This window comes from Hemitrygon akajei, chromosome 4 (genome assembly GCF_048418815.1).
Source record: "Hemitrygon akajei chromosome 4, sHemAka1.3, whole genome shotgun sequence".
NCBI lineage: Eukaryota > Metazoa > Chordata > Chondrichthyes > Myliobatiformes > Dasyatidae > Hemitrygon > Hemitrygon akajei.
Genome location: NC_133127.1, coordinates 176,031,054 through 176,053,018, shown reverse-complemented (window position 1 = coordinate 176,053,018; position 21,965 = coordinate 176,031,054). Strand labels below are relative to the sequence as shown.

The 21,965-nt window shown below is 43.6% G+C and overlaps 1 protein-coding gene across 1 annotated transcript in view; it reads right to left on the bottom strand.

The window, feature by feature from the left end:
* mgat4a (alpha-1,3-mannosyl-glycoprotein 4-beta-N-acetylglucosaminyltransferase A) overlaps positions 1–21,965 on the bottom strand; it is a 293,796-nt gene that overhangs the window by 84,144 nt on the left and 187,687 nt on the right. Inside the window, exons 5-6 of the mRNA XM_073044063.1 lie at positions 14,665–14,711; positions 12,105–12,218 (exon numbers count right to left, since the gene is read on the bottom strand). Coding sequence (XP_072900164.1) covers positions 12,105–12,218; positions 14,665–14,711 — 161 coding nt within the window. The remainder of the gene's footprint in view (positions 1–12,104; positions 12,219–14,664; positions 14,712–21,965) is intronic.

Below are 21,965 nucleotides of genomic sequence, written 5' to 3'. Positions count from 1 at the left end.
ATCACCCCATAGAATACCAACCCAGATTTCTGTAACCTCTGCTCCACTGAGTGCTATGAATCCACTCTGTTCTCTATTTACAACAGAGCAGAAACTCAGTTCATGTCTTCAGGATGCTTAAAAAGATTTGGAACTACTGCGTTTTTTTTTAAAGCAGTAAGAATACGCTCAGTGGCCACTCTATTTGGTACACGTGCACCAGCTCAATAATGCAGGTGTACAACATGTTGAATCTTGAAAAGTAGATGGGCTACAGCAGTAGAAGACCACATTGGGTCCACTCTGTACCTAAAGTGGGCACTGAGTGAATTTACAGGTAATTTTACAGGTTTAAAAAAAAGAGCATTTTTACAGGTAATTGGATAGAAAAGTAGTTGAGTGAAATGGTCTTAATATGCAAGCATGGTAGCATAGCGGTTAGCACAATCGCCTTACAATGCCAGCAATCACCAACTGGGGTTCAATTCCCACTGCTGTCCATAAGTAGTTTGTACATTCTCCCAATGGCCATGTGGGTATCCTTCGCCAAAAAGATCAGATCAGATCTTCTGGGCTTTATAATACATGATTGTTGGTAAATAACAACTAGGTCACCAAAAGGAAATAACCTCATACTATATTAATGAAATGAGGTTCATTATATTCACCTGAGGGAGTAGACTAGTTTCCAGTTTAATTATGAGTCCAACTGTGTATTTTCATTGGATATGTTAATGTGATGCTCTTAGAACATTTAGGTAATTTCAGTACTGTCTGATTAGAACTGTAAACCATTATAGCAGTTGTTAAAAGCCAAGAACTGACTGTCAGCTTGCCGTAATTAAATTTAGTTTAAGAATTCCATGTGGAACCAGGTACCCTTTGGAAGTAGCTGGTTCCACATTTAATTGTCTGCTTTCGTTGGGGGATACAATGCTGTGGCCCTCAACGCACGGTGGGGTAACGCTATTACAGTGCCAGTGACCCAGGTTCAACACCACCACTGTCTGAGGGCTTTGTATGTTCTCCTCGTGATGAAGTGGGGTTTCCTCCTGGTGTCCCAGTTTCCTCCCACATTCCAGAGATGTACAGGTTAATGTCAGTAATTTGTGGGCATGCTACGTTGGCACCAAAAGTGTGGCAACACTTTCTTCCTCCAGCACAGTCCTCATACTGTATTGGTCATTGACGCAAAACAGTGCATTTCACTGTATGTTTCAATGGGCACATGGCAAATAAAGCACATCTTTAAATGGATTTGCATAGATAGGCTTCATGGTCAGCATGGACAAAGCTGAAGGGCCTACTCTGTGCTCTACAAGTGTTTTAACTCCAAAATACACAGGCCTCCACTGACAGTAAAGGGAAGAATAAACACAAGAGATTCTGCAGATGCTGGAAATCCAGGGTAATACATACAAAATGCTGGAGGAACTCAGTAGCTTAAACAGTATTCATGGAGCGAAATAAACAGTCGACATTTTGGGCTGAGACTCTTCATCAGGACTGGAAGAAAGAAGGTTGATATTGATTTGCACCACCAAAACGGACTTGGGAGCTTATTTCCAACACTGGACAGCTTCGGGCCAAACTGGGGCTTTGGCTTTCAAGATTCTTTGGTTAGAATGGGATGCTAGTGTTGTCTACTGGGTGAACTGGGCACCTTGTTGGAAGGGGGATGGAAATTTCAGGCCGCCATCAGAGATTTGTCATGGAGAGGTGGGAATGGAGCGGGCAGCAGCTTCTTACAGGTCTGGCAAATCCCGACTGCAGCACCATCTAACTAAAAGAGCAGAATTTCAGCAAGGGGCCCTGGAAGTGAATCATTATTGCACACACACAGATAACAGGCATGAACTCTGAATGCCAGAACCTCAGCCTTTATCAACGCAATCAATGTGGAGTGTGTAGCCAACAGGCAACAGAGTCAAAAGAGACTGTAGGGAGCTGGAATCTGAAAAAGACTGAAAGGCTCAGGGAAGCTCAGCACCTAGGAAAAGATGTGGACAGTTGGCGTTTCAGGTTGAGGCCCTCTTAAAGAAAGAGAGGAAACAGCCCGCACAGAAAGGTGGAGGAGGAGAGGGCTGGGACATGGGTTGGAGGGTGATTGGTGGATCAATCTGAGGAGGGTAAGAGGAGGACAAGGGAGAGTGGAGTGTAGGAATGACATCAGAAACTCGGAGTGACATGGGGTGAACAATGATGGAATCTAACAATAGGGGATGGCGGAGCATGGAATTCAATTAAGGGAGGTGAGGAGGTGTGCGACTGATAGGCAGATGGAAAAGGTGCAGAAGGGGAAAGGGATCAGGTGAAAGTGAAAGATTGGTCTTTTCAGTTGCTTGACGATCAGTGTAGACAGGATGGGATGAAAGGCCTGCTGGTGTGCTACATGAGTCTATGACATATTGCTTTGTTAGGCTCCTGCTTTACACTCAATGCCATCAATATCCAAGGCCGTACTCACTTAATACATCTTACTGCCAAAAGGAACAACATGCGCTAAATAAGGCCACCTTCGTGTAATTAAATGAGAACACTGTCAAATTGACTTCTATTTATAAACAAGACACTTGCAGCTCTGGAGAAAGCAGGGAATACGGCCGACTCTAACCAAGACAGATCTATTTAGAACAAAGATATCTGCACATGTAAAATAATGTGTCTGGAACTCAATGACTCAAATCAACAAATTTCAAATATTCACGCAATGGGAGGAGCTTTTCCTGTTTAATTTATTTACTCACAGATTTTGTGCCTCTCTGGCAAGACTTCCACTCATTGTGTATCCTACCTGCTCCTGATGGTGGAGGTGGTTAAGAGGGGACATGGGTGGCTGGATCTGGAGCTGTAGAGGCTAGAATGTTCAAGGTAGCAGATTTCTTTCTCCGAAGGATATTAGTGAACCAAAGATTTTTATGATAATTAGGTGGTTTCATGACTTGTTTTTCTTTAATTTTGTGGCTTACTTAATTCCTTGAAAAATTTGCACAACTATGTCTCACAGGTTACAAGGAAAGGCCTTTACAATAGACTGGGCTGTTGTTTCTCCTCTTCTCTTTCAACAAAGGATACCTTCATCTTCTGACATTAAAATTAGAATCAGATTAATTACTTACATGTTATGAAATTTGTTGTCTTCTGGCAGCAGGACAGTGCTATTGAGTGTGAATATACTATACATTGAGGCCGTCCATTGGTCGAGGTCAACCATGGATGTTGTGTCCTAGCTGACTACGTAATATGCAAATCCGTAGACAAGCCAGGGCAGTACGATATGGAGAACAAGCTGTTGCCCAGGCAGCAACCTCACCCTCTCCACACAGCTGATGAGTCCAAAGGAACAGTTGAAACTTGATATGAGCTATTTACCCTGGGGGGGGGGGGGGCATTACATGGTAAACCCATCACAGTCCTAACCCAGAGCATCTACGTGGATCTGCTTCCAAGAGGAGCAAACCAGAGTGATGATCAAAAGCCGACTTTGATAATCAGAGATAGGAAACAGCACAGATCATGGATTCAACAGCAAGACCAGATTTATACAAAAGATAGATTGCTCCCCTTTTTACAAGCATATAAACATGCTTTAGTATGATCTCTCAAATATATATTTTAAATATCTTGTAAACATTGATCAAGAGTTACAGAATAATGAAAGCTTTTTATCAATCTATTTATATGTGAAATAAAAGTGAAGTTTGGTCTTCAGATTAGATCTAATGGCCTGGTAATGGAGTCAGAAAGTTCAAAGTTTAAACTTATTATCACAATATATATATGTCACCATATATAACCCTGGATTCATTTTCTTGCAGACATACTCAATAAATCCCTAATAGAGTCAGTGAAAGACCGCACCAACAGGACGAACAACCAGCGTGCTATGCAAATACAAAAAGGAGGGGAAAAAAATAAATTAATCTCGAGTCCTTTAAAGTGAGACCACAGGTTGTGGGAACAGTTCGGTGATGGGGTGAGTGAACCCTCTGGTTCAGGAGCCTGATTTTTGAGGGGTCATAAATATTTCTGAACCTGAAGGCGTGAGTGCTGAGGCTCCTGTAACATCTTCCCGATGGCAGCAGCAAAAAGACAGCATGACCTGGTGTAATGCTGAATCAGGTTTGTGGGTCTAGCAAGTGAGATAAAGCACCGACTGTAGATAAGTATATTCAAAATTTACTCACAAACATTAAAAATTCGACCAAACATTTGTCTCCCCCAAGTTACAGACACTACAAAGCAGAATATTCAGCAAACATACTTAGTTAAAAGCACACACAGAGCATGCCTACCCAATGGCCATGTGCACAACTTGCCTTAAACAAAGAGAGAGGAAGAGAAAGGACCTTCCACATGTGCTCTCTATGTGCCGAGGATATTTGAAATTGGACTACAAGCAACTAACCAATGGAAAAGCAGCTGCACTTTCTAAACTAACGAATCATGATGGAAGTGACTTTTGACAATCAGAATAAGCCATGCACCCCACAGGATATCTGGGTGGTTGCTGCTTTCCTGTGACAATGTTCCATCTGGATGTGCTCAATGGGGACGAATGTACATGCAATGGACTATTTCGTACACAGGAACATGCCCGCTGCCCTATACAGTCTGTGTTGGCCTGGTTTTCTGCCTAGTTCCACCTACCTGCATCTGGACCACAACCATCCAAACACCCCTCCATGTACCTTATCCAAATTTTGATTAAATGTTGAAATTAAACCTGCACCTACCACTTCTGCTGGCAGCCTGTTACACACTTGCACCATCCTGAGTAAAGGTCCCACTCGGATCCCCTTAAATGTTTCACATTTCACCCTAAATCCATGACCTCTAGTTCGAGTCTTACCCAGCCTGAGGAGAAAGAGCTGCATGCATTCACCCCATCTATTCCCCCTATAATTCTGTATACCTTTATAAAATCTTCCCTTATTTTCCTGTGCTCCAGGGAGTAAAGTCCTAACTTTTCAACCTATCCTTAATAGATCAGATTTTACAAGTCCCAGCAACACCTGTGTAAACATTCCCTGTACTTTTTCAATGTGATTGATATTGTTCCTGTAGGTACACTAAACACAATACTCCAGATTTGGACTCACCAATATCTTATACAACTTCAACATAACTTCCCAACTCCTGTACTCAGTACCCTGATTTATGAAGGTCCATGTGCCAAAAGCTCTCTTTACAACCCTACCTACTTGTGACACTACCTTCAAGGAATTATAGAGCTGTACACCCAGGTCCTTTGGCTCTACCACACACCTCAGCGCACCACCGGTCACTGTACGAGTCCTAACTTGGTTTGTCCTGCCAAAGTGCAATACCTCACCTTTACTAAATTCCATCTGCCATTTTTCAGCCCATTCTTCCAGCTGCTCTGGAAGCTTTGATGGCCTTCCTCACAATTCACCATGCTCCCGATCTAGGAGTTATTCACAAATTTGCTGATCTACTTTACTGCATTATCACCCAAATTATTATAGACACCACTAGTCACAGGCCTCTAGTCAGAGAGATACCCATCTCCTACTACCCTGACTTCTCTCGTTAAGCCAACATTGAATCCAATTGATTACTTCATCGTAAATGCCAAGTGACTTAACCTGGACCAACCTCCCACGCTGGATTTTGCAAAAGGCTTTGCTAAATACAGGCCATAAATGCAGCTTTGTAAAACATTAAAAGTTTGATTCAATTGGACCAAGTATCTCCTGCTTTTTGCAAATCGTTCAGTTTGGAACATATTTGTTTATCTGTGTGTATGCCTGATTGAAAGAATGCTCCAAATACATCAGAAATATCAAAGCATACTTTTAAAAGAACTGTAATGGAGCTGCTAAAACCTCAAGGTTGTTTTCTTAACAACATACAACCACAGCCATTCACAGCTGGTATGCCTAGAATGCCACTCTGGCAGATATACACATATTTGATTCGGCGTCTTAGAACACCAGACAGATTTTGCAAAAATGTTCCACTGGCTCGATTAATAATGGACACTTATATTAACTTGTATCTAAGCACATTAATTTAAGCTAGGTGTCTGCAAAGCAACAGGAACCATTCTTGATGTAATGAACATACTGTAAATATAATTTTGTTTAATGACTGCGCAAGTGCCTTATAATTCCATTAAACAATGCATTTTAAGTTCCAATTGAGTTACAACCTCAATTGCAAAAAGATTTTGCATGTGCAGATTGGTGGGTTATTGGCTGGCTACTGTCTATTTTCCCTTGTGTCTTGGCAAGTCAGTAAAATAAAAAATGGGAATAATGTAGAATTAGTGTAAATGGATGGTAAATGGTTGGTACGGACTAGATAGGCTGACGAGCATGTGTCCATCTTGTCTGTCACTATGAACCTATTTCTTTTTGTTGTGCCAAGATGAGGCCACCCTCAGGGTGCAGGAACAATGCCTGATATTGCATCTGAGTAGCCTACTTTCCCCTGGCTTCCCTCCTCCTTTCCACTCTCCTCTCCCATCAGATTCCTTCCTCTCCATTCCACCCTTCCCACCCACCCGGCTTCAACTGCAGGGCAATGTAATTGGTGGAAACGTACAGAATTCACAACCACCGACATTGGGGTTGGGGTTCACATTGAGAGGCTGGTCTGACGTGATGAGGTTATCACATAAAGGACTTCCGGCGTGCTTTGCGTTCAGGTTTTGGAGTTCAATAAATGTACTGTTGTGGTTTTCCTGAACTTTTAAGTTATTTATTTATTTATTGACACACAGTGTGGAGTAGGTCCTTCGAGCATAGCAACCCCCAAGTTCATCCCAGCCTAATCATGGGACAATTTACAATGACCAATTAACCTACCGAATGGCACAGCTTTTGGAATGTGGGAGGAAACCAGAGCTCCCAGAGGAAGCCCACAAGTACAAACTCCTTATAAGCAGCAGCAGAATCGAACCTGGGCCACTGCACTGTAAAGTGTTGTGTGAACCTCTACGCTACCGTGCCTCATGTTGTGTTCTTTGCGAAGACCTACATCAGTGACCTCGATGCTCTAGGACAATTCCAGAGTTACTGAACATGTCGGCCAATGCAGTTGCATCGAAATTGCTGGAGCTTTGGGAGCAAAGCGCTATCACTTGGTTTCCATAACCCAAGGCCCATTTCGCGCTCCAAGAAGTCACAGCCAGCAACTGAGCTCTGAGTGGTAGTGTCGCTCAGAAACTGCCTGGCTACAAGAGTGGCGAGTCTGCCAGAACACCCGCATGAACACGATAAATACTGATCACTGAAAAGTTACTTCTGGACTAACAGTCGGAGTGTGCCAAACAGTTGCTCTCCTTGGCCAGCCTCAGCAATGTTATGCCATCAGAGTTAACATGCCGTCATCCCTGGGAAATTCTCTCAATTCCTCCACCTCTGGAGGAATACACTGGATACACTAAAGGACTTCCGGCCCGCTTTGCGTTCAGGTTTTGGAGTTCAATAAATGTGCTGTTGTGGCTTTCCTAAACTTTTTAGTTATTTATTTATTGACATACAGTGTGGAGTAGGCCCTTCGAGCATAGCAATCCCCAGCTCATCCCAGCCTAATCACGGGACAATTTACAATGACCAATTAACCTAACAACTGGCACTTGTCCTTCTAAATACGCTGGAATTTAGAAGGATGAGAGGGGATCTGATTGAAACATATAAGATAATTAAGGGATTGGACACGCTAGAGGCAGGAAACATGTTCCTGATGTTGGGGGAGTCCAGAACCAGAGGCCACAGTTTAAGAATAAGGGGTAGGCCATTTAGAACGGAGTTGAGGAAAAACTTTTTCACCCAGAGAGTTGTGGATCTATGGAATGCTCTGCCTCAGAAGGCAATGGAGGCCAATTCTCTGGATGCTTTCAAGAGTTAGACAGAGTTCTTAAAGATAGTGGAGTCAAGGGATATGGGGAGAAGGCAGGAACGGGGTACTGACTGTGGGTGATCAGCCATGATCACATTGAATGGCGGTGCTGGCTCAAAGGGCCGAATGGCCTACTCCCGCACCTATTGTCTATTGTCTCTGCCGTATCTGCTGTCAGGACGAGGCTTTTAATTCCAGAACTAAGATGTCCTCCTTCTTCAAAGAAAGGGGTTTCCCTTCCTCCACAATCAACTCTGCCCTCAACTGCATCTCTTCCATTTCGCGCATGTCTGCCCTCACCCCATCCTCCTGCCACCCCACCAGGGATAGGGTTCCTCTTGTCCACTCCACCAGCCTCTGCATCCAGCAGATAATTTTCCGTAACTTCCGCCATCTCCAGCGGGATCCCATCACCAAGCACATCTTTCCCTCCCTCCAACCCCCCTTCTTCTTTCCGTAGGGATCACCCTGTGACTCCCTTGTCCATTCATCCCTCCCCACTGATCTCATTCCTGGCACTTATCCTTGCAAGTGGAACAAGTGCTTCACCTGCCCCTACACCTTCTCCCTCACTACCATTTAGGGCCCCAAACAGTCCTTCCAGGTGAGGCGACACATCACCTGTGAGTCTGTTAGGATCATCTACTGTGTCTGGTTCTCCCGGTGTGGCCTCCAGTATATTATTGAGACCTGACATAGATTAGGAGAACACTTCACCGAGCACCTATGCACCACCTGCCAGAAAAGCAGGATCTCCCAGTGGCCAGCCATTTTAAATCCACATCCCATTCCCATTCTGACGTGTTAGTCCATGGCCTCCTGTACCATCGTGATGAGGTCACACTCAGGTTGGAGGAGCAACACCTTGTATTCTGTCTCAGTAGCCTCCAATCTGATAGCATGAACACTGATTTCTCAAACTTCTGGTAACGAACCCCCTGCTTTCATTTTTCCTCTCTCACCTGCCCATCACCTCTCTCTGGTGCTCCTCCCCCTTTTCTTTCTTCCATGGCCTTTGGTCCTCTCCTATCCGATTTGCCCTTCTCCAACCCAGTATCTCTTTCACCAATCAAACCACCTATCACTTTGTGTTTCTTCCTCTCATACCCCCACCTGTTTACTCTGACTCTTCATCTTCTTTTCTCCTGTCTTGATGAAGGGTCTCGGCGCAAAACATCAGCTGTACTCTTTTCCACAGATGCTGCCTGGCCTGCTGAATTTCTCCATCATTTTGTGGGTTGTGAGGAAATCAGCATCCTTGTTTTATTTTTAAAGAATTGTTCAAGCAGCAAATGCCTGACAAAATTCGCATAGACCTCACTAATGTAACCGTGATGGATTTTAGGGAGCTTGTTTAAGTGGCTGATGGTCTACACTCAGCTAGGCAGTGACGCACAATTCCTCCTCTCTGCTCTACACAAGGACAGCCTCAGCTGCAAAACCGACGACACTGGGCCTGTGTTTTTACCATGCTCACTTTGGTACAAACACTGGGAAGTGCTGACCCCTTGCATCTTCAACAGTGCTGGCACTTCGGGACAGAGGTCTGTGAACACCGTGGGTTCCAACTGCCAGGGTCGTCTGCTGTTCATTACAGACACCCTTTCAGGGCGGTGCTTCCTGTGTGACACCGGTGCTAGACTGAGTGTACTTCCAGCATCACCTATTGATGAAAGGCAAAGACCGACGCAACCTCACTGGAGGCTGCCGGTGGCAGCAGAATTCAGGCCTATGGGACATGACAGGTGATGCCCTGCTTTAGTGGGCAACGTCAGACATGGGACATAGTCCTGGCTAAAGTGGCTAGGCCCCTGCTTGGTGCAGGCTTCCTGTGTGCCCAAGGACTGTTAGTCAATCTTAAGAACTGCCGGCTTGTGGATGTCAAGGACTTGGGGTCGTTACCCTGCTCCTCCAGTAAATTCCCCACAACGACTCTGTCAAATGCATATGCCATAATGTGTGAGTTCACTCGACTGCTGGGTAGATCTCCAGGCCTCACCAAGCCCACATTCTCCGCTACAGTCACAAAACATGGGGTCGAGCACCACATTCCCACAACTGGTCCTACAGTCCATGCCCGCGCGTGTAGAGTGGACCCAGAAAAGCTGGCAACTGCAAAGGCCAAGTTTGCCCACATGGAAAGACTTGGCATTGTACACCGATTGAATAGCCGCTGGTCCCAAGCCCACTCACAGTTGCCACCCATGTGGCGATTACTTAGTGAGTAAGTGTGGCCTTAGTGAGTCTACCCCTTCCCACCCCCCTGATCTTTACCCAGTCCCACACATCCCGGACTTTTCAGCACGTTTAGCCAGAAAGTTAACTTTTTCCAAAGTTGATCCAATTAGGGGGTGCGATCAGGTGCCTGTGTGCTTGGAGGACATTCCCAAAACATCTGTGATAACCCTGTTTGGCCTCTGAGTTTCTGTGCATGTGTTTGGACTGAAAAATGCAAACCTTTTTGTTTACCTGGATGATATACTCGTCACCAGTGCATCCAAATCCAAGCGCATATCTCATCTCTGCATACTTTGAGCACTTAAGCCAACATGGGTTGATTATTAACCCTGCTGAATGCCAGTTTAGATTGTCAACCATTGACATTCTCGGCCATCACATCTCCACAGAAGGTGCGAAACCCCTCCCAAAGATAGCCGCTAGAATGGATTTCCCACCGCCCTGCACTACTAACAAATGACAGGAGTTTTTAGGCAAGGTGGATTTCTATCACCGCTTCATTCCGTGAGCTGCTGAACTTATGCTTCCCTTGTATCGTGTGCTTAAAGGCAAAAACCCTAACCACGTGCTTGACTGGTCAGTGGACATTGCCAAGGAATTTGATGATACCAAATAAGCTCTTTCTAATGTGACCCTACCTGTGCACCTGCTCTCCAACACACCTATAGCCATTACTCCTGACACTTCAGACTCGCTCTGCACAAACAGTTGCTCGGAGGCGTGTGACAGCCGCTCACCTCCTTCAGCCGGCAGCTCTGTCCTCCCCCCGAAAGGAAATACAACACGTTAGACCGTGAGCTTGTTGGTCTCTATCTGGCTGTCTGCCATTTTTGTTTTCTTCAAGAGGGTTGCCATTGCTTAGCGTTCGTTGACCACAAACCCCTCATGCATGTGATGGCCAATATATCAGACCCTTAGTCTGCATGGCAGCAACGTCACCTGGACTATGTATCGGAGCCATGAACTGATATATGACATAGCAAGGGGAAAAGTAATGACAAAGCTGATTGCCTTTCATGGCCAGATGTTGAGGCCACATACATAGGGGTTGATTATGCCAGCATGGGAACCAACCAAGCTACTGACCCAGAGGTCCAGGCTTACCATACAGCAGTCATGGGCCTGTGGTTGGCTGACATTAAGTTCTGGGGTTTGTCTCCTGTGCAATGTCTGAACCGGTCACCCTCACACCATCGTGTCCACAAACTGGAGGTAGACTGCTTTTGACTCTATACATGGCTTCATGCATCCAGGCTGGAAGGCCTCGCAGAATTGGTTGCACTAAAGTTGGTGTGGCACAGCCTTAGAAAGGCTGTGCGTGATTGGATTGCAGCCTATGTGGAGTGCCAGTGGGCAAAAATTAACTGTTATGTCCAGGCACCACTGGCATCTTTTAAGGTCTCTGAGTGACTGTTTGATCATGTCAATGTGGACCTCGTTGGTCCTCTCTCAACCACCACCTCCCAACTGTGGTTTCAAGCACCTCCTTACCATGGTGGACCATACCACCTTGTGGCCAGATCTCATTCCTGTAGCATCCATGACAGCTGCAGAGAGGCTCAGGCACCTGGGTTGCTCAGTTTGACACCCCATCTGACATTCCCTAATTCATATCAGACCTCTGGACTGCCATAGGCCAGAACCTTGGCAATAGCACAGCGTATCACCAGCAGTTCAATGGCATATGCGAGCTCTTTAAAAGGCTGCTCTGAGGGCTTCCCTGACGGATAAGTGTTGACATGATTGTCTCCTGTCGGTCAGAAATATTGACTGTTTATTCACTTCCACAGATGCTGCCTGACTTGCTGAGTTCCTCCAGCATTTTGTATGCTTTGCTTTGGTTTCCAACGTCTGTAGACTTTCTCGTGTTTATTATTTGTTATTAGCCATCTCAAAAGCACCGTTAACATAGTGTTGTGGTTTTGTGCTAATACCTTAGAGCCGTGCTCATCCATTTGGGACTTGTCAGTTGATGGACAGGATGTGTGCTGGTATTTGTCAAACTTGTTCAGACCTACCTGACACGCTCTTTTGAATCTCCAAACGTTTCCTTCAGATTTGCCAAATCTGGGTAGTAAGCTGCATGTGGTGATATGACTTCTATTAGCCCTGAACTGATCTCCGTGGAAAATCTGTCAACAGACCAAAAGAATATTTGTACAGGGGAAAAAAAATCTTTATTCAATGTCAATTGTTCCCGTGTTTATTGCACAATGAAAAATTGCTTATGCTCATGTTGCTTATGAAACAACACTGATTCAGTTTACCCAACACATCACTGCAACAGATATTTAAAAATATTACAACCAGATCCTTTTCCTTGCCTGTGTTTCAGCTACCCCAGTGATTTAACAGCTAAGTTGTGAAATTACCTTTACATCAGTGTTTGCCTTTCTCATAAAATAACGATGCTGAAACTGTCAGGTGGAATATTAATGCAAGAAGGGCCACCTCCCTACACATGAATATCAAAGGAATGAGGAGCAATTTCTTTACCCAGAGGTTGGTGAATCTGTGGAATTCATTAGCACAGATGGATATGGAGGCCAAGTCATTGAGTATATTTAAAGTGGAGGTTGATAGGTTCCTGATAATTAAAGGTGTCAAACGTCACAGGGAGAAGGCAGGAGAACTGGGCTGAGAGGGACAATAAATCAACCATGACGGAATGGTGGAGCAGATTCAATGGGCAAAATTGCCCAAGTTTGCTCACATGTCTTATGGTCTTACAGAATTATCACTTCAATAAAAACATTGTAAAATCTGGGCTTGTGGTCAAATATTTCATTCAGAGGAAGTGACTGTGAAACTAATTGGCATTTGACACATCGGTCTGTGAAATTGACAGCAGCTTAGGGAATTCCGCAGAGTTTTAATTTCACATGAAACTTGCATACTGTGCTGCATCTCTAGATGCTTTACTGTTTCCCGCCTTCTCCACAATTCAGAAAATTACTAGAATCAACTTGAACGTGATTATTGTCAAACTTATGCCATTATAAAAATCCCTGAATATCTTACTTTATTTTTCAGCAAGATTGAATAATGTTTTATATCTGTAGAATGCATGTGTGTGCCTTTGCTTAATGTGGGGAGGTAGTTTCTGCAACCACACGGTCCTCGACAGATCAGGGTCAAGGTCCAGGCACGTGGCATGGAGACGTCTAGGGACGCTTCACTGCTGCACCCTTCCACCTCTTTCATTGCCATTGTGATGTGTCATTATCTTCTGCCATCACCACCGTTGAGGTCTTGCTTGGATCGCTCTTTGTCTAGAACCTTTCCCTTGACCTTACCACCATGAGTGACTGCATAGGAGCTAAGTACCAGGGGGCTAAACTCCAGGCAGCAACAACCTCGAGATCTCAGGAACTCACAGGTCTCTTCACCGTGACAAAGGTAGGTATGTGTACTGAACCACGTATACTGCTTGGCAAAGTATCTGACCCTTAAAAGAATTTATAAAGATGTATGCTAATTATATTGACTTAAATATTTCAACATATCAAATATTTTAAAATAAACTATAAATATTGAAGAATTTGTTCAGTGTATTTCAGTTCTACCTTAATTATGTCCATTGCATTTCTAAGCTAATATCCTATAGTGTTTTCACATCCTCCAAGAGGACCACAACCTTGTGTGGATTGAAGGCTTGCGTGTCTCAATGACCTAGACAGCTACGCTAGTGTCAGAGCCTTGTGCTTTGCCTCTTGGTAGGGTCACCCATGCCAAACAGGTTAAAGGGTAGAGGCCACCAGTTCTCCAGGTTCAGGGGTTCATCTCTGGGCTAACAACCCTGACTGTTCAAACAAGACCGTTATGGAAGCAGCAATGAAAGATCCTCTACACCTGAGTGCCACGGTACTCCTGAGTCTCCACCCAGGACTTGCATGCCTGACAGCAATGAAAACCGAGATAAAGCTACTGATGATATGCTGAAGGAAGCCCAGAACACTGCCAGAGATGGCGGGCCTTCAATGCTGCCCTAAACGCCAGCAGCATAAAAGGCGATAGGAAGTGTATTCGTGTAGAAAATGTTTTTGCTTCCTATGTTTTCTGCAAGAATTTTTTTTTGCATGATCAGTTGCTGAGCAAGCTTGATGTCATCATGACTGTTGTATTCCAGAAGCCCCAATAAATAAATCCCTGACAACAATAAGCATTAGCAAAAGTGATAAATATATTTTATCCATAAAGAATCTTCATTCATTGTTAACACCGTTGCATTACCCAAGTTCTGCTCCTGACTATATGTGACTTATTTTCCCTTTCAACATCCTAAGTGGCAGCTAGTAAAAGAGATTTTATATGCATTGCATATAAAAGTAGGTTTTTTTGAAATGGCATTTCTGCTTAATATACAAAGCACATCCAACAGAACTGAGATGCCTTCAATTGTATCCATATTTAATAACCAGATGTAAGGCACAGAGCTCTCACTACTGTTCAAGCAAATAGACAACAGGTATTCAGAAATGTCAAAGTTATCCTCCCTTTGTGCATAAACTAAATAATTTAGTGGCAGTCAGTAGCAGTTCAAGTATCATTTACACAAAACTGGACAGCCCTACTTACTCTTTCTCCAGACTGTCCAGGACACCATGAACGTGATTGAGGTCAGTCTATGGAAAGAAAATAAACAAAAAAGTCAATTGTGATTGGAAGTTTCTCTGCCCTGAATTAAAGTAATAAACTCCTTAATTTTCAATTGTCTCTGTATGCAATTGTGCTTTATCAAAATGACATCAACTAGAAATCAATTTCCTGGACATATTTGTCAGAGATTAACTTCCCCTTATAACATGGTCTTACTTAAAGAAATCACTCTTGCATCCGGCCCAAGATTGCGAGCATCTGGCATTTTAATTTTTTGTTATTTATTTATAGATGCAGTATGGTAACAGGCCCTTCTGGCCCAATAAGCACTTGTTGCCCGGTTATACCCATGAGACCGATTAACCTACTAAACCATATGTCTTTGGGCTGTGGGAGGAAACTGGAGCACCCAGAGGAAACCCAAGCACCCAGAGGAAACCCATGCAGTCAAGGGGAGAATGTACAAACTCTTTACAGACAGCTAACACCATAAAGCACTGCGCTAACTGCTGTACCACCATACCGGCATGGTAAGGGAGTGAGAGGAGCTAATGTGTTGAATGAACACAGTCAAAACACAGTGCACTAACCAGCCACAGCAGCCCATTGGCAATGCTATTTCCATTACCACCTGTGCACATTACAATTCAAGCACAAATCAGTATAATGTACTGTAAAAATTGCATATCCTGAAGCAGTAATTGGACTTGTTTCAAGATTATTTTTCCCTCTAAGGGGAAATAGGACACTTACAACAATATGACCCTTTTAATCATTTCTCTTGGGGCATTTGAAGTGCGTGGAATAACTGTTGCTTCATTTATGACTGTGCACATCCAGGAAAAAATGCAGTTTGAATTCCAGTGGGTTAGCATTGTATTTTGGAAAAATAATACAGGCTGTCAGCTACAATACACAAAACACATTCTTAGAACATCTTCCCTTTCAATCACATGTCAAAAAGTCTGCTTCTTCCCTGCCTGGCATACAGATCTCCCTCACTGGCAGGATCCAGTTAAAAATATCTACAAACCAGCAATTGTTGCAGCTTTCATATAGACTCCACGATGTGTTTCATCAAAGAGCATTAATAAGCTGCTCAGGACTTTGTTCTTGGGGTTCAGGAAGTTTTTCTTCACTCCAAAGCAAGGCTATATATTTCATGTCACACATGAAGCTTTGAAGACTGGAGTTCCAGGTTGTAAGAGTTCCTCACCTATGCTCACCACTTCATCTGCCTTTACAATTATCATTCCTACCAGCTAACCCGTGTCTACTTAGCTCTCCGCATTTTCTCCTCTGTTGTCAGTTCGTTATTTTAGATCTTCTTGATCCACACTGCTTGTAAAATCAGTGGCCACTTTATTAGGTACACCTGTTAATACAAAAATCTAAGCATCAAAGCATGCAGACATGGTCAAGAGGTACAGTTGCTGTACAGACCTAACGTCAGATTGGGGAAGAAATGTGACCTAAGTGACTTTGACCATGAACTGATTGTTGGTGCTAGTCAGTGGTGCTTTGAGTATCTCAGAAACTGCTGATGTCCTGGGATTTTCATGCACAACAGTCTCTAGAGTTTACAGAAAATGATGCAAAAAAGCAACAACAAAAAAAAAAAAATCCAGTGAGTGACATTTCTGTGGGCCTTGTTAATGAGAGAGGTCAGAGGAGAATGGCCAGGCAAGTCCAAGATAACAGGAAGGCCACATAACCACACAATACCACAGTGGTGTGCAGAAGAGCATCTTTGCACACACAACACATATTACCTTGAAGTGTATGGGATATATACCAACAGAAGATCATGAACATACACTCAGTTGCCACTTTGTTATATACAGGAGCTACCTAATGTGGCTGGTGAGTGTATATTTTATGTCACAGATGAAGCTTTGCAAATTGGAACTCTCTGGGTATCCAATTAGCCAGCTCTTCCCAGATTCCACCTGATCTAATCTTCTAGAGCTGCCTACCTTGTGGAACCTTATCAAAGGCCGAACTGAAGTCTATATAAAGCACATCTACCATTCTGCCTTCATCAGTATTCTTGGTCACATCAAGAAAACTAAAGTTCATAGAACATGACCTGGCATGCACAAACCACCCTTTATTACCCCTGTCTTTCCAGTTACATAGAAACATAGAAAACCTACAGCACAATACAGGCCCTTCGGCCCACAAAGTTGTGCCGAACATGTCCCTACCTTAGAAATTATTAGGCTTACCTATAGCCCTCTATTTTTCTAAGTTCCATGTACCTATCCAAAAGTCTCTTAAAAGTCTCTTAAATGCCTCCACCACTGTTGCCCGCAGGCCATCCATGCACTCACCAGTCTCTGCGTAAAAAACATACCCTTGACATCTCTACTCCCAAGCACCTAAAACCTGTGCCCTTTTGTGGTAACCATTTCAGCTCTGTGAAAAAGCCTCTGACTATCCTCACGATCAATGCCTCTCATCTTCTTATACACCTCTATCAGGTCACCTCTCATCCTCCAGGGCTGATAGGTTGTATATTATCCCCAGAATCTTTCTCCAGCAACTTATCTGCCACAGATAAGCTCATTGATTTTAGGTCCTCAGATTGTGTTTGCCCCCATTCTTAAAGGTCAAAACTTTAAGGTTCAAAATACAATTTGTGAGACACTCAGGAAGTTAACTTTCCATTCAGTTAACAGAGAACAAACCTGGGGCAGTAACAGAGGTGTGGGTTCAGTAAGAACATGGAGTTGTGTGGTTGGTACTGACCCAAGTTTAGGTATGTTTACAACTAACTGAATACAAAATACAAGAATGGACCTTTTGGGTTTTATTAATGTTCAGCACCCCGAGTTTCAAGGTGTCTACTCAAGTCATATGGAGAGGGATGGGAAAGATAGCACATGATGAGGCAGATCACAGGAATAATATAGATTTTTCCAACAAATAGATAGACATAGCCTTTTCTAGCCTTGCAACATGTTGTCAAAGAACTGACAGAACACTAAATTTTGGCTTGGAAAAACAGGCAAGTGTTTAACAGGAACTAGACTAAAATGTATGAGATTACATTTGCAATTATTTGCAATTTACATTTGCATATGTAATTACAATTACATATTGCTCATGTGGTTCCATTGTTTAGTATTGCTCATGTGGTTCCATTGTTTAAAAAGGGTTCTAGAAGTAAGGCTGGCAATTATAGACCTGTCAGTTTGACATCAGTGGTGGGTAAATTAATGGAAAGTATTCTTAGAGATAGTATTTATAATTATCTGGATAGACAGGATCTGATTAGGAGTAGCCAGCATGGATTTGTGCGTGGAAGGTCATGTTTGACAAACCTTATTGAATTTTTTGAAGAAGTTACGAGGAATGTTGACGAGGGTAAGGCAGTGGATGTAGTTTATATGGACTGCAGCAAGGCCTTTGACAAAGTTCCACATGGAAGGTTAGTTAAGAAGGTTCAGTCGTTAGGTATTAATGCTGGAGTAATAAAATGGATTCAACAGTGGCTAGATGGGAGATGCCAGAGAGTAGTGGTGGATAATTGTTTATTGGGATGGAGGCCGGTGACTAGCGGGGTGCCTCAGGGATCTGTTTTGGGCCCAATGTTGTTTGTAATATACATAAATGATCTGGATGATGGGGTGGTAAATTGGATTAGTAAGTATGCCGATGATACTAAGGTAGGAGGTGTTGTGGATAATGAGGTGGGTTTTCAAAGCTTGCAGGGAGATTTATGCCAGTTAGAAGAATGGGCTGAACGTTGGCAGATGGAGTTTAATGCTGAGAAGTGTGAGGTTCTACATTTTGGCAGGAATAATCCAAATAGAACATACAGGGTAAATGGTAGGGTATTGAGGAATGCAGTGGAACAGAGAGATCTAGGAATAACAGTGCATAGTTCCCTGAAGGTGGAGTCTCATGTAGATAGGGTGGTGAAGAAGGCTTTTAAAATGCTGGCCTTTATAAATCAGAGCATTGAGTACAGAAGTTGGGATGTAATGTTAAAATTGTACAAGGCATTGGTAAGGCCAAATTTGGAATATTGTGTACAGTTCTGGTCACCGAATTATAGGAAAGATATCAATAAATTAGAGAGAGTGCAGAGACGATTTACTAGGATGTTACCTGGGTTTCAGCACTTAAGTTACAGAGAAAGGTTGAACAAGTTAGGTCTCTATTCAATGGAGCGTAGAAGGTTGAGGGGGGATTTGATCGAGGTATTTAAAATTTTGAGAGGGATAGATAGAGTTGACGTGAATAGGCTGTTTCCATTGAGTAGGGGAGATTCAAATGAGAGGACATGATTTGACAGTTAGGGGGCAAAAGTTTAAGGGAAACACGAGGGGGTATTTCTTTACTCAGAGAGTGATAGCTGTGTGGAATGAGCTTCCTGTAGAAGTAGTAGAGGCCAGTTCAGTTGTGTCATTTAAGGTAAAATTGGATAGGTATATGGACAGGAAAGGAGTGGAGGGTTATGGGCTGAGTGCAGGTAGGTGGGACTAGGTGAGAGTAAGCAGCACGGACTAGAAGGGCTGAGATGGCCTGTTTCCATGCTGTAATGGTTATATGGAGAAGAAGTGTAATCTAAGTGACTTTGATCGTGGAATGATCGTTGGTGCCAGACCGGGTGGTTTGAGTATCTCAGAAAATGCTGATCTTCTGTGATTTTCAGGCACAAAAGTCTCTAGAATTTACTAAGAATTGTCTGTAAAACATCCAGCAGGCAGGAGTTCTGTTGGGGGGGGGGAATGCCTTATTAATGAGAGAAATCAGAGGAGAAGGGCCAGACTGGTTCAAGTTGACAGGAAAGCTACAGTAATTCAAATAACCAAATGTAATAACAGTGGGGTACAGAAAAGCACCTCTGAATGCACAGCATGTTGAACTTCGAAGTGGATGGGCATACACTCGGAGGCCACTTTATTAGGTACAGGAGGTGCCTAATAAAGAGGCCAGAGTCTATTTCCTCCTTGTTCTAAAAAGAAAATAGCCAATCGCTAAATGCAACTGCAAGGAAGCAATTTGATATTATGTTTGTGAGACAAACGGGACCCCACTCTGTTTTGGAATTGAATGCAGTTTCTGCCAAAATATTGGCATCAGTCTGAGTTCCAGCAGGGTGTGGACTTCATCTTGGTGAGTCTGACCTGGTAATAAAGGGGTAGAGGCTTTGTTAGACAGGTACTTTGGCTGAGGAGTGAATGGGGGACTTGGCGGATGGGAGGGTGATTTTCAAATTTGATTCTGCTTCAGCAGCAGGATGTAACAATTAAGAGTAATATGACACGCAAAATGAAGTTAAGATGGCACTAAATGGCGACTCCTTTGCCTGCATCTTCAGAAATAGCTCTGTTTCTATCTTTGATATCTCTTTTATTTCCTTTGCAAAGTTCTTTTGAAGACCCTGACCTGGAGTTACTTTCTGACTTGGGTTCTTTGTAGGAAATGGACCTGCTCTCAGGGCCTAAAGACCAGCCGCTTTATCATATCCCAAGTTTGCGGCCTGGAAGACGAGCATGCCTTCAGGATGCTGCCCTTTCGTGGCTCCGGAAACAGGCTGATTCTAGGCTGGTGCCCCTGACTGAGGTGCTGTGGGAGAACACGGAACATTGAGAGCAACGGGTTATGTGTCCAGAGGGCTGCACCTTTTTGGGGCCGATTCTCTGGGTGCAGAGCTTGGAAAAAGAGACGCAACAGACTTTTAACATCGTAAATCAGTGAGTTGTTTATGTCTCCTCTCTCACTGTGAAATGGGGACACTTCTTTTTCCCTCATTGGGGGGGGGGGAGACAGAGAGAGCTTGTGGTATGTCAAATTCAGATTCAGTTTATTGTCATTTAGAAACCACAAAAGCAATGCAGTTAAAAAATGAGACAACATTCCAGTTACCAGTTGAACGAGTAGTCTTTGGTGTACTGCAAGTCTGTGTCTTTACTGATGATTCGCTGCATGCTTGAATGCTTGGTGGAGGGTGCCGATGCATTTTTGCTGGTGGGGGTGGGGAGTAGTTGTTGCTTTGCTGCTGTTTGTGTGTGGGGGGTTTTAATGTTTAACTGTCACTCATTCTTTGGGGCACTCCTTTGTTTTCGTGGATGTTTGCGAAGAAAAAGAATTTCAGGATGTATATTGTATACATTTCTCCGTCATTAAATGTACCTTTTGAAGTATATTGAACTGTGAAGAGTTCCATTCTTGATTGGGGTAGTATGGTGGTGTCATGGTTAGTGAAGTTGCTTTACAGCACCAGTGTTCATTGATTGGGGCTCAATTCCCGCTGCTGTCTGTAAGCAGCTTGTACGTCCTCTCTGTGAACACGAGTTTCCTCCAGTGCTCGTTTCTTCCCACATTCTAAAGATGTAGGGGTGAGGGATAGTGAGTTGTGGGCATGCAATGTTGCCAGGGAAAGTGTAACGACACTTGTGGGGTGCCCTTAGCACAATCCTTGCTGCATGCTTCGATGTACATGTGACAAATAAAGCTCACCTTCAGTAAAGGATTGGATGGATAGTGTGACCTGATTGGTGCCACAGTCAGATGATGACATCTCCCAATTGTAAGGAAGGTGGACCGGCAGGTTTGGGGCATCTTTATTGGGTGCAGATACAGTGCTGGCCAATCATATTCTGCAGATGCCTCCAGACAGAATCAGGTTGGGGTGGTTTAAGTAACAAAATAAATTGTTGATTACAATTGGACGTTGCTGGGTTGTGTTCAGGTCAGCTTTTAAGCTGACACTGCTGAAGCACTGAGTAGCTCTCTCAATAAGTTGGATCTGCACATTAGTGTTCTCCGTCCATCCAAACATTTATGCTATAGCAAATCACAATCATTAATGCTAGTTATCTTGGGATTTCCGAAAATGCGATTATCCTCATGCCTGTCTCCAAATAGATTTGCAAATCTCTCCAAGAGGGGGGGAGAAAAACGAAAGGGCTTGTTACCATCAGAAAGGTTGTGGCATTTCAAATGGTAAACTGCTGCGAGAGACTGTACTATCAATTCACACAATGCTATTTTGGGCTTTGCACGTTCCAAAAGATTAAAAGCTTCCCTTGTTAGCCATTAGTAATAGCATGTCCAGGGCGGTGTGGGGGGGGGGGGGGGGGAAGACTGGGGAGGAAACTTTAGAGAAAGCAATAGGTAATAGCCGAAAAAATGCCCTCACCAGAAGAAAGAAATATCATATAGTTACAGAGCCAAGGTAAATAGACGTGACCACAGATACAAGGGCACACTTTATAAACGAATACAGAGAATTCATTACGAAGTGCTAATTGGGGATGGCGACC